Source organism: Simochromis diagramma, unplaced genomic scaffold (assembly GCF_900408965.1).
Source record: "Simochromis diagramma unplaced genomic scaffold, fSimDia1.1 OVJJ01000302.1, whole genome shotgun sequence".
Taxonomy (NCBI): Eukaryota; Metazoa; Chordata; class Actinopteri; order Cichliformes; family Cichlidae; genus Simochromis; species Simochromis diagramma.
This window is the reverse complement of record NW_024386792.1, coordinates 3614969-3629158: the sequence shown is the minus strand read 5'-3', so window position 1 is coordinate 3629158 and position 14190 is coordinate 3614969. Positions and strand designations below refer to the sequence as shown.

Genomic DNA, 14190 nt, shown 5'->3' with positions numbered 1-14190 from the left:
GAGGTTTTACATATGACCCTGGGTCAACACACCTGAATCAAATGATAAGTTCATCACCAGACCTCTAGAGAACTTGGAGACATGCTGAGAAGGTAATGTAGCCATTTAAATCAGCAGTGTTGCATCAAGGATGTATCTAAAACCTGCAGAACACTGGCCATTGAGGCCTGGAGTTTCCCAACCCCTGGTAGGACCTTCTCTGCAACCAATTTCACTTAGCCAGAGCCACAATTTTTTTCTGGGACAACTTCACCTACTTCCAAGGCGCATGGAAAAGATGACGTGAAGACTCCAGCGACACTTAATGTATTTGCGAACAACTTTTTTGGGTGACCAATGCGTTTCGGCTTGTGGCCTTCATCAGGGTCTGGACTTAGCCAGGGCCACCAACTTCCAGGAACCTATACTTGTCAGTCCGGGGGATACATGTTTCCTTAGCAACCACTGATTGTATCACGTCCAATATGGCAGACAACTTTTGAGGAATGTGTGCATGATCTCGTGTGGGGAACCTAAATAGCAGCGTTTTATTTGCTCCAAAATGTCAGTGTCTTTACACACTTTCTTCATCGCTCCAGCTTAAACTAACACGCGAGTCTTTGTGATGATAATTGGAAACGGAAAGTACAGTAAAAGCCTTCTGTTTTCTTTTAGAACAAAAACCCTCACGCTGTTAAATTATTCCCTCAAATATAAATGAAGCATTTCAGTTCCACTGATCTCATCGTGCATCAGACAGCAATGCTTCACCACATAATTACAACATCCTTCCTCATCATTAGGGAACCAGACAAAAAGGTCTATCTATTTTTTAATTTCAACTTGCAAAATGCACCTTTTTTTCCCCCTGCAGGTATTACTCTTTCATTATATATCATACTTCTCTAATCGCTCTGTCATAGATGTTAATCAACAGCTCCAAACATGCTCATAGATAACCCCACGAGCAATACCCGACAATGTGTCGCGTGTAAATGTGCAGACACGCTGGTTTAACAGCAAACAAGTTTTAATGTAAGCATACATGGCTTGAAGGAAACAGCATCTTTTTGAGAGAATCGAGAGAGAGCTTCAAGGGTTGTGTGAAAAACAGGTCGTCCCTAATCAGCTCCCGCATCTGTTCTTTTTATATGTTTTAGCCAGAGTTGTTTTAACCCATATTAACTGACAGAACTGGTTTATTAGCATGTAAACTACATTAACTACATTTTAAAATCAACACCCCAGCAGGTTTTCTCTGACCAAGCAATGTCCTCACCTTTTGTACGGAGTCCATGTTTGCATCCCTGATAATAAGTATATTTGTGCAGCTTACGTGGTTTTTATTTTGCTTTTCGATATCTTACTTTATTCCGTCCTCACGATCAAATTTATCAGTGCATCACTGGAGCTGCACTACATTTACGACTCCGATGCTGATTCAAATCGGCAGCTCCGAGTGCGCTCACAGCTGGAGTTAAAAAGCGCCTTTAAGACTTTAAACCAGCTTCATAATAGCCTTAATAACAGTAAAATGTTGGTTTCAGTAAAGCCGGCTAACCCAGAGTTCAATTTGCATCATGATGCCAGCCCCAGGTCTCTTGTAGCTGATGCTCTGCCAGCACCAGAAAAATGAAAAAGACTGCTGTCCTTTACGAAACATGAAATTGTTTTTCCTTAATGTTAGCTTTCAGGCAAACTTCACTAAAACGGTTTTAAATGCAGCAGCTTTCATTACTGGTCATCACAACAGAATTGGGGACAAACAGCTGAGGCCTCACTGGTAACCTTAAGTTCATTTTTGAGTCACGGTTATGAGATGCCTTTCAACACCTCAGCACTACAGAAAGATGATATGTATATTCCAAACTATGTATGCTTAAGGTGACAATTGTTTGCTTTTAAATTGATGTCTTGCTATACTCGCATGCGATAACATTGCTGGTTTTACAACTGTTGCCTGTGGTGAGGCCTGAGGTGCATTATCAGAGGGTAACCATAACTATAACATCTGACTGGAGTCAGACACTGTAACCGTTTTGTTTCTTGTAGTTTTATGTGCTCTGGTCTGGTCTCATCTGTGTCTAAATTTTACATGACAGATTCAATGAACTCGAGTAATGTACTTAAACCTAGAAATTTGTGTCTATTGTCTTGTTGTGCTACATTTCATCAGACACCAACACAGCTGCTTCTAACATATTAGAACACACCTTCATCCTTGCACCCACCTATCCACTCCTATTAGCCGGTGAGGTTGCTTATTACTGACACGTTCGCCTCTTCTCAGTGCATAAAAAATGTGTTTGCTTTCAGATAATATGTAAAAATAAAACAGTCAGCTTTTGCATTTCTTATCACAATTATAACTGTTTTTTGTTACAGCACACAGATTTTTCTTATCAGTGCATACAGTGTAATATTTACAGACACCATTGTAAACTATTGAGTGTTTACAATATTCCAATTCATATCAAGCCTCTTTCTTTTACTCAGACTATTAATTACATGGAGAAAGGGATATTGTTTGCTAACGTTAGCAGCTAACGCTCCACCTTTTTTTTGATTCCTGAGTTCACTTGCTAGACGTAACTGCATGCTGTTACTTCAAGCTAGTTTTCCTGGCTGCCTATTGTTCTTAGCAATAACGAGTTCTCTTTCAAAGCTGTTTTTACCAGTAACATATAAAGCACACGCAGACATACCCAAAGACAGTATAAAACACGGTTCTAGCTTCCGGTTGGAAAAATGAGCGCCTTCAACCTGCACTTTACCCGAAGCCCACCACATGGCGATAGTTGTGATTACAAAGAGCCTTCCCCTACTATAGTTCACTGCAGGAAAATAGCTTTCTGACTTGACCTCTGTAAACATTTTTCTGCTCATTCTGGGTTCATGCTGAATGAAATATTACATCTATTTTGTAAATCCAGGTCATACTATGTTTCAAAAAGAGGATTTGCCACAATAAGCTCATTTGCTTGTGATTAACAAGCCATTAGCCAATTAACAACTGGTTTTACAGAAAGACCCGCCTCTCCTCACCGCTGTCTGTTTTTTTCTTCTTTTTATTCCAAACCAAGACGGACGGTGAAATTGCTAATCTCGGGGCATCAATCGAGACTATAAAAATCAATGCCGTCTACAACGACACCTCACAAAACTGTTGGGGTTACCACAGCAGGTAGTTCCCCTATGTTTCATTTGACAGATTTTTTTTCCCTCTTCCTGATTTCTGTCTCATCCTGGGATCAAACCAGAGCTTCACTTGTTGCCAAATGTATAAACCACTGTTGAGCTACATAAAGCTGTTGCTACTCTTTAGCTGATAAATAAATGTCTATAAGCTAAATTTTCAGTGGTATTACAGGTTTGTTTTAACGATAATAAATATCACATATTTGATACAGTTACCAAATTTGCTACTTCTTTGTGCTCTCCGCTCTCACTAGGTTGGTGTAATTTGCATGAGCTGCTTTAAATTCATGTAGCTAGTCCATTACTTTTTTCTTAAAGTTCTTTAAAATGATGCTAATTTGTTGTTTTTTATAGTTGCTTTCTACATATTTGCACTTACTGTAGCTGTGGGCTGAACTGACTAACTCGGTGGTGCCTGTACGATAGAGCATGATTAAGGGGTTATCCATCTGTGGTCTGATTTATCTGCTCGAATCACTGCAACTCATCCTTCACTCATGATTCTGATAATGTTGCTTCTGGTCAACTCTGCCTCTTTCACACGGAGATGCTCCAAGTTAAAAGAATCAGCCGATAACTAGCTTAATGTTGCCAGGACAACCAGTGGTAGCCAAAGTGAAGGCAGATGACTTCCAGATCGAACATGCGTCATGGTACAGATCCCATGTCTCGTGTAAATGATGCTATAGCGGCAGTAGGAATAAATATTCATAAAAGGGACTACTTACACTTTACACAGCATGAAATAATATTATCATATTTGTTGGCTGGAAGGCAAACTTCACAAAACAAATAAACAAAAATAAAATTCTGATATTAAAAGAGCATTACAAAAATATGTCTATTATTAAGTTTTGGGAACATGTCAGCTTTCTTTACTGGTCTTCACAGCATACAGTAATTAGGTATAAACAGCTGAAGTCTCTTTCAATGGATTACACTGCTGCTACTCAGAAATACACTTGCTGGCAACCTTAAGTTTTATTTATTTGTGACTCATGGTCATACGATGCTTTTCAACACCTCGTAGAAATACTGAAAGAAGAGAGCGAAGAGAGTGTTCAAGCTGTTCAAACTACTTCAAGCTATGAGTGCTGATACATGTGGCTAATTACTGGAGGGTATCTGTAATCAGACTACTTTTTTGGTGCCATTTTCCAGTCCCATGTGTGCTGAACTCGCTGTGCTGAAGGGCAGTGTTTAATGTGACTAACACCTTATAATACTGTGGCTTCTATCTCACTCTGGTATTCTGCTTTAAAATCCAGCTTCACCCCTGCATCCACCTATAGACTTATTATCCTCGTATACCCGGTTCTTCACAGACAGTGAACATTGTGTCTGCTCTCAGACCGTTATAATACACACCAAAACAAAGTGGGCTCTGTTCCTATAATACACTAGCAACTCACTATTACATCCATTTCATATTGTTTTGTTGTCTGAAATATATAGAGGCAAATTAAATTGTCTGTGGAAAAGTAAGCTTCCAGAAGTTTATAGGACAGAAAATGGATCTTAAAATCCTTTTCCGAAATTGATTTTTCTAATCAGCGTCTGTTTATGTGAGTTTTGTTATACTGTGAGTTGGTTGGCCGGCTTGCTGGATAAACTTTGTCCCAAATATTGGATGTACCTCTTCAAATCATAGGCCTTATAACAAAATAGGTCGTACTCTCATTTAAAACGTTTGGCATTTCACTCTTATTCTGAGGAGTTCAATTCAAGTGGCCATTCTTATGGTGTAATTCTGAAGGTTAACATTTTTATACCATCAAAAGTTATCGTATTATAAAAATCCCTTTAAAAAAAAAGAGTATAATAAGAGCTAGAATTTCTTTTACATGGCTTCAGTAGTAGTTGGTGAATATTCAATTGTTTAGTAAACCTAAAACTATTTATCCTATTTTTAAGGTGCTTTTTACAATATCCAATATGCCTTTATGCATATATTTCATTGTTTATCTAGTAAATTGCTAAAATCCTAAAATGTGTCTGTACAATTTTAAGCAGAGTATTTTTTTTATGTGTTTACATTTGTGGTGAAATTCACTTCCCTTTGGGAGCGTAGAATTGGAAACCATTTGTAATTTCAATCTCTCTAATGGAGTGAAAATCTATCAAGTGTGCTTTTAGCTTTGCACGTTCCACTGTGACCCTGAATTGGAATATGCCTGTGGCAAAAAAAATGAATACATTTCACTTAAAAGAATAAATAAATAAATAAATAAAACACAAATTTTCCCCGCTAAAATACAGTGTCATACTTCCTTATAACACAATGCTGCAACTTGTCTGCAGGCTTTTTTTTTTAGCTTGTACTGTATATAGTATTGTTGAGCTACACCTGCTGTAGATGCATTATGCATATTATATTCAGACACATAATATAAACACAAACATCCTCTGACTCAGCATCCCAGGGCCTCTTGTGACTATATACGGACCTACATTTATAATTTCTATGAAGCAAACAGAGGCTGACTTAAATGCCACATCTGAGACAAGTGACCGGGCAAATGTGTAATGAGGATGTGACTCCTTACCTCCTAGGTTCATCCCAGCCTGGAGACACTTCCGTACACGACACGCTGGACAGTTTTTCCTTCGGATCTTGTCAATGATGCAGTCGTTTCTCCCAGCGCACAGGTAGTTATGCTGACCTACAGGGAGACAAGACCCTGTCAGTTTGATGATGACAATCCTGAAGCTTGACACAGAATAATAGTGATATTTTCAAAGTTTTGGAGAAAACAGTTTTTTTTTGTCTGTTTTTGTTTTTTCTTAGAAGAAAAAAAAAGCGAAGCAGGAGATAGAAGCCTCTTACTTATAGAGGAAGGATAATAGTTCTGAACATTTTCCAGGAAATATACAACCAATTACATGAATGGCAGGAAATGTTTCATTGTAATGTCAGATCTCTGTGAGCCACTGTAATGTAGGTCATCAAGGTAAGCTGTAAAAAAAATGTGTGGCAATATCGGTTTTCACGACTGTGAAAATGATTAAAATTGTGATTATTCTGCTCTCACCTATGACTAATAGTGCATTAGACAGTAAATAGCATGAGAGTTTTTAGAATTCGCCGGAGCCAGGACTCTGACTGCAGCTAGACTATTCCTGACAGTGATGCTAACATGGCGAGAATCCCTCCTGCCTCCTGCCTAGCCCTGAGCTAAACCCAATGATCTCCCATTTCAGAGAGCTTCCTTCCGCTCCACTAGCTCTTCACTGTACAGCTCCGCTCTCCTCCTCCACTCTTCTCCTTCGCTACGCCTGCGTCTCCATCCCTCCTTTTCCACACGTCCGCCAGCCTCAGAGCGCCATACGCCCACACACAGACAGGCTCATGCACATGCACACATACAGTCATTCACTCTCACTATCTCACATGCGCACACATGCACATACAGCCAAAGCTGCTCCACTTGGCAATTTCAAAAAATAAAATAAATAAATAATGCAAATCTTGTATCTGATTCCACAAAGAAATAAACACACACACACATATACACAGGGACTGAAATCACAACCCAACCCGGATGGAGTGGTACAGTGTGCCATTGTGACCCTAATGACCTAAGTATAAGGCTTAGCTCCCTCAGGGCTTATGTTAAAACTGTGTGTCCCTCCCACAAACACATACATGGTTGCGCACATGCAAATGCTTGCATGTCTGTGCATATTGCTCCGTATTTTCCCTTGCACGTTTGTTGTCAGTTGTTTGTTTCTCTCAAAGTACGCAAAATTTCTGTCGTGGATTGCAATGCTTTTAGTACGGGAGCTCGCCGTGTGGCGTTCACATGCAGTTTATCTCCAGCGACAATGCTACTGTGCATTGCATTTTGTTGCACCTACAGTACAGTATCTGTATTTGTGTGTAGGACTGAGTAGAAGTTGTTTTCTGAGCTAGCGGGAGTAGTGCGCAGTGTGTCTGTCTGGCTGCTGCCAAAAGCCAAGGAACCGAGCTGCAGGAGGAGAGGCAGCAGCTGTAGCCCCACCACTATTTCTGGCTAAATCACATGACCGTTACATAAGCCCATTTTTCTTGCTCTAAAAAACAGTAAACTGCGACACAGGATACACAACGCAGCCATCCCATTCCCTGCACCCCCCCCCCCCCCCCCCTCCTCATCCACACACACACACACATGCTTACAGTATACACAATCACACATTTGCGCCTCTTTAGGCCAGACCGAAAGGCAGTTCCGAAACTCTGGAGTCCTCGTGTCAACTGTTTGGCTCATTCCTGTGAATCTTGTTAATAATTGTTAGAGTGAAACACACTTTAAGAGCCAGCCAAAGTCGCAGTCCGATGGTGGATACGTGTGCAACTTTGTGTGTGAGTTTGTGTGTAGGTGTGTGTGTGTGTCAAGCATGAGAATTTATTTATGCACACTGTGCATGCGCTCACATATACTCGCGCAACATGTTTATCTTTTAAATTACCTCTTGATTCGTGCAGAATGAAGAGGAAACTCCCATAATAAAAACTGAGAAATATTAAATATATAGAAAATACGAATGTAAGGAGCAATGCATTATTAGGAAATTCTTCTAAGAAGGAAATTTTCTTTCCAATTGACCTACAGCACTCTGGCCACTCAGGAAGCTACAGTTTGTCTGCTCTCGAAAGCGAAAATCAGCTTCAGGCCTTTGCTAAAATACAACCTTTAACCTGACATATTTAAATAGCCAATAAACACAAGTGGTCAGACCCCTGTTTGTGACAATAACCTCACAAATACAGATGCAGACGCACATGGATAACGGCACCGAAGGACACTTGCCAGTGGACGCACACTTCTTCACTGGGTACCTTTGCTGTGGACTTACAGTAACTAAAGAACGCAATCGTGGACGACAGTAATTTAATTATTGACGAGCAAAGCATTTGGCCAATTCTGTGATCACGGTTCATTGGTGTTTATGCAACCTATCAACCTATCAAATAGCAAACACAAAAACAAAAAACAAAAAAAAAAACAGAGATGTAATTGTTGTCACCAGTGAGCCAGCAGTATGCAAATCACTGCCTTGCAATGGCATCGCTACTCCGCTTCTTTGGACAGCACACAAACAGCTGTGTTGGATGAGGCTTTACACAATTAGGTTTGTGCTCTTATTTAAAACTACTAAATCTATGATGCCAAGTGGTCCCAGCTTTTAGGCATTTTTTTTCTTGCAATATAACTATGTGAAAACTTTCTGTCATCTAAGGCATGTTTTGAAAATAATTCTCTGCAAATTGATAAGTATCCTGATCGCCTCTGCAAAGGATGAAGACATTTTTGCATAATTGTGGTGGTATACCTATTTTTAATGAACAGAGCAGGAGCTGTTACGGCAAGCATATTTGCAGCAGCACTTTCTAACGTAACGCCACTCCCTTAGTGCTGTATCTTTAAAAAGAAAAAAAGAAAAAACAATTACCAGTGAAGACAGTGATAAAGCCCATCAGATTGGCGGCCCTTATTTGGTTGAACACAAAAGGTGTAACCCACATTGAAGTCACAGAACAAAGGTATCACCAGGGAGTAGGAAGAGATGGAGGTCAGATTATATCCGCTGGGGAGACATGCAGGTCAGCCTAGGCCAGAGGAACTGATGGCATGGAGGAAGTAGTGCGAGTTATATCATCACACAAGCACCAAAACATATGGTGTAGTTGTTAGTGCCACAACAGGCTTTATAGGACAGTAGACAGTGTTATGTATGTTGTTTTTATTGCTAAAATGAGGCATTAAATAGAACATAGTGAACAAACACTTAAACAAGAATATAATATGTCTGTAGTGCAAGATGTTGTTCAAGTGCACAATTTTAATATAAAAAATAATTTGTAGCCCTCATGTATTGTTTATGTATATGAATATTCCTAAAAGAATGCATAATTTAACAGTATTTAATAGTGTAATAAGATATCCCTTCTAATATCATTACAGGTCTATTTGCAATCGGGGCGACACACATGCTTAGAGTAAGTCATTTTTACCCCGAGCCGTACACCTGAATTTCTTTCCTCTTGTGCTTCCGGTTGTGTCTTTGCTATGCAGTTTCTGATTAAAGGATGTATGATGTGGGGAAGCTGAGATCGGGACAACACTGACTCCAGCCGTCGTTACATGAGCTCCTTCACACACAACCTGAAGCATTCACCGAGGAGGCACTGCAGGGAGGCCTTTCTCCCTCCCCCCTGAGCCTGAGCTGAACAACGGGATTGGACAGCAGAGCTGTCAATCCAAACAGAAACCGGGCAAGACGTGTCCTCAGACGACCTCTTCCTCTGAGGAGGCAAGGAAGAATGAGTTTTTCAGATTGACACGAGCGCCACGGAAACCACGGCCCAGTCGGATTTTTAGAGCTGAATGAGGGCGTAGCAAGGTTGAGTAATTTCTCGTGTATCACGTAAACCCAAAGTTAAAAAAAAAAAAAAGAGGAACAGTAAGAGCAGCTAGTGAGCTCCAAGCATGGCCTGGTATTATTACGAGGAGCAGACATGCCAAGCCACTGATGACATGCGAATAATAAGTTGGCGCTGAACGCTTCAAATGTGCGCCACATGGAGCCGTTTATTGAGTGCAGCTGTCTTGTATCAACAAACTTGTCTTTAGAGGAGTGAAAGCAGGAAAGAAGCACATATGAATGCATTCAGCTATTTCCACATTTCATTAGCAGCGATGGCACATATTTACAAAGCGTTGTTTTATGTCAGAGGGTTGTTTTCTGCAGCGCAGAACTAATCCATAACCTGAAGAGTTAACTGCAAGACATTTACTGCAGGTTTGCATGACAGTTTAGTCAATAACATAAGTACAGCTGCCTTGTGAGCTTCATAAGTCATTCTATATTTATTTATCGGACAATTAACATGCCAGATGTAACGGTAAACACAGTAAATGTCTAACAATAGCTGCCATTCTCTAAAAGATAAACTGGATTATTTGTAGTAATTGCTTATCTATGTACTGATATTTTGGTGTCACAGCACTGTGTGAGAACGTAGTTACTAAATACTACTGAGATGGGTTTTTTTGTTGTTGTTTTTTTAAGGTGTTGCACTTTGTAGACAGTTTCTACAGGCTAAATGCCAACATTATTTCAGCCTTTTAGCCAGAATAATCCAGAGTACAGTAGTTTTAATAATGCAGTTTTCCCACAGACTGAGATACTTTTTGTGTATTATTAAAAATTAAGATCCCGTGGACAGACTCCAACCTTATTGGCTTTCACTGCAGCAACCAACCATATAGTCTCTGTTCTGCTCTGCAGTGCTGACACATGAACTATCTTTCCACCTTTGTCAGGTTCAAGTTAAACTGGCCCGAGGCTCACAATGAATCTCTGCAGCACATCTTCTTTGTAGAAGAAGGGCTGTCATTGCTAACTGCAGTCCAAGACAGCAGGACAAGAAACAGCCAAATGATAGAAACAGCTAAATGAAATCGAGGTTTCTCACAAGGCGTCATACGCACATTGCTCTAGAGTTGTCTGCCATATTGGAAGTGATACAACCACTGGTTGCTAGGGAAAAATGTTTTCCCCGACTGGTTAGTCAGAAATTGCTGTTTCTTGCTTCGTGAAATCGGATGCAAAGAAGTTGCTGCACCAAAAAAAAAACAAAAAAACAAAAACCCTAACTAAAACAAACTTTTAGCAGTTGATTTGGTTGCTAGCAGGTTGCCATGGTTGCTTGTAGTTCTTCACATTGGTCTGCAAATAGTGCATTTTGGGAAAGTGCGATGTGAACAATCCAGAAGTGGAGAAAGTTTACCTTCAAAGTAAAAGTTGTGCCTTGTGAAATATGTTAATTGAAAGAGAACCTTCTATATTTCTGGTTTGTGTCACACTTTTCTGTTTCATTAAAACTACAGCTGAAGTAATATACCAGTGACCGAAACAACCACAACTAGGCTTCATGTGTTTGTCATATGGTTGCAGACCAGTCTCTAGGCCTGTGTGACAAACCTTTTCCCTTGGTTTTACATTGTCACCGTGATTTATGTCACCAGTGGTATCCTGTTGTTAAAAGGACAAAAATGATGCTGAGTGAATGGTGCTAATGCAGCTGGGTGGCTAATCCAAAGTGAACACAAAATGTGTAGTTTGAGCTTAATTCGCAGTACTGTATACCACAGTGTTTAAATATCATTTTGCTTATCAGTCATTGTGTTGGGTAGTTCTAATCTATGAATGGCAGCAGTAGCAGGTACTTTAATAAGTTGTTGTTGCTGCCCTCTGTATTCTAAAAGGAAGTTTTGCCACCAGCAGCCAGCAGGGAGTTATTTTGGACTATCTAAATGAATAGTGATATAGCTGTAATGTCAACAGCCAATTCAACAAGTTTAAAAAATGATTATTTTTTCCTCCCGCAGGTTATAATTGCTCCACATAAGCACAAATACACAGCATTGTGATTTAATTAACGGCTCAACCCCGACTGCCAACACAGCATCTCGTGGCGCTTTGATGCCTCATCCCACCAAAGAGCTTGAACAAATGTCCTGCTAATTCACACTACTAACACAGTAAGTCAAGACAAATGATAAAAGCACTTATCTACATCTGCACTACGAATAGAAACGTTTGCCCCCACACAGTACAAAGTGTCGTAAACTTCAACTTTTAATGTAGCAACTTGACTGGCTTATATGTTTCCCAGTAATCAGCAAAATGCCCGCTTTGCCATGTGTTTCTCATGCAGTGCCTCTGATATACATTTATCCCGTGAGCGTTAGCAATTAGAGGGCGTGTAATGTTAATATATAATAATAAATACATTTTAATAAATCATTTTAATGCATACTGTATGTTGTGAGGTAAGAATGAACCGAGGGCTGTTTTTTTTTTTCCTTCGGCAAACTGGGAGCCAGAGAGTTCTCAACACCTAATTTAATATTAATATATATTTCACAGGCTCATGGTTCTAAACTTTATAGTGTACAGTTGGCAGCACCTTCTGGTAGATATGACAACATTAAGTGGAATGAATATTAGTCCTCTTGAGGAGAACTGTAAGTGAACAGATTTGGACAGTGAAGGGCCCATGTGGCCAATAGATATTCCAAACAGATGGTCTAAATGTAAATCTAAAACGTAGACTTCAAAAGGATAACCGTGCTGAGGCCCAGTGATGTTAAAAAAGAGAAGAAAAGCTACCTAGCAATGACCTATATGACTCGAGTAAAGAGAAAACCAGACTCTTCACAATCACAGAATATCATCTGATTTGTTGATGGCTTCAGAATGCTAGCTCTGTAGTAAGGGCTGTGAGCCAGTTAGTCGTCTAATGAGCTACAGCCGACCGAAAACTTGTGTCCCCCGAGGCAGGCCGTGCCAAAAGAAATTAAGCATGGGCTGGATTATTCCCCTTGTACAGATGCCCACTCTCTGCAGTCTTCTTTTATATCTCCCATGCCAAGTCTAAGTTTTTAACTTTGAGAGAAAAGAGGAGGAGAAGGAGGAGGAAATACTGGGAGAGGGGCGGAGTGAAACGTCTCCTCACGTCCTGACTTACACCTCTCCGGCACTCTGCTGCTGACACATCATTTTCCATCCCTCTCCATGTTACTTACTCCCAGCTCCTCCTCTCTTTATCTCGGTCTGCGTCTGACTTTTTCTTTGTCCTTCCTCCCCCTCCTCCCTCGCTGTATCCGTTTCACCGTCCTCTATCTCTCTTCCCTTTGCAAAATCCTTCTCTCACTATTTTCATCCTTTGCTTCGCTCTCCATCCACCTCAGCAGCGGCAGCAGTAGCTATTGAGGGGGGTCAAGTAAGGTAAAAGCTCACATGTCTCATGCAAACTTGATGACATAACACCACTCTAGGGGTTGCTTTCATAGTTTGCACAGTTGCCTCTTTTCTTTTTTTGGTTGTGCAGAATCAAGAGGAAATTCCTATAACCCCCCCCCCCGAGAAATACTGAATATTGAGAAAATATGAATGTAAGGATCACCGTGTTAAATTTGACAGGCATTATGCAATCACTGAAGCCTTTTCTGTGTTTTTATAAGAGCAAAAAATACGGTTTTAGCACCGTAATTGCAAAGAGAAGTGAGCACTTTCCGGTGCCTCACCTGACTAGCGCTCCCGCATAAAATCCGATCTTGAGTGTCTGCCGCCGGCGTTGTGCCAGACAGGCTTGAAGCAAGAACAACGGCATGTCTGATTCGATAACCCCAGACACATAATCTGGTTTTAGGTCTCTACGTAATGACGGTGTGTAAATATCATCAAATTAAGGCATGATTTGATTGGGAATGAATGCAATTCCTTCAATGGTCAGGAAAACACCTAGAGGGCCTGACGGCTGGCTGGCTAGCAGCCTTGTTTGCTCCTGTTTTTTTTTTCCCCCCCGCCTTCACTGGGTCTGTAAAAGTGTGTTTTGCATTCAAACACTCATCTAAATGAGTTAGGCCAAAGCCTCAGGCAACAGGCACAACATGAAAAGCACATTATGACTGGTGCTGATTTTCCCCAAGCTAAATATAACATAAAGGGCTGCTGCTGGAGACTAACCTACTGAATTGCTTTTTTCTTCCCCGATGACTCACTCTATAAATGTAATGCCTAATTTTGGTCATTTTAATGATATTTTAGGAATAAATAAACAGATGGTCTAGTGAGATTAAACAGTAGTTTGTTGCATAGATGCAACAGTGTAGTGGAAATTTTAAAAAGCAACTATGGGTAATAATTCTTGCAAAAAAGTACAGTGTGCTGAATGTGTGGAAAGAGCAACTTGCCACCATGTCCTTGTTTAAGTGAGCTCTTTAAAATGTTGTTGTTACATCTGAAAATGACTTATACCATTTTTCTCATTAACATTTTCCCCAGCTCCTACCTAACATAAGAGGCACATTACAAAGTGAGATTAAAGTCATCAGTCTTTTTACCTGGATAAATCACCGTGGTAACTTGTGCTGAACACATAACCTGGCAGGGTTATGCAGTTAGTGGGGTTAGGTTAATTGTTGACTCTAAATTGCTTATAGGTGTGAATGTGAGTGC

At 40.3% G+C, this 14190-nt stretch overlaps 1 protein-coding gene across 1 annotated transcript in view; it reads right to left on the bottom strand.

Moving 5' to 3' along the window:
• nr3c2 (nuclear receptor subfamily 3, group C, member 2) overlaps nucleotides 1-14190 on the bottom strand; it is a 91179-nt gene that overhangs the window by 25112 nt on the left and 51877 nt on the right. Inside the window, 3 exon segments of the mRNA XM_040023865.1 lie at nucleotides 1623-1655; nucleotides 3388-3414; nucleotides 5724-5840. Of these exon segments, the coding sequence (XP_039879799.1) occupies nucleotides 1623-1655; nucleotides 3388-3414; nucleotides 5724-5840 (177 nt within the window).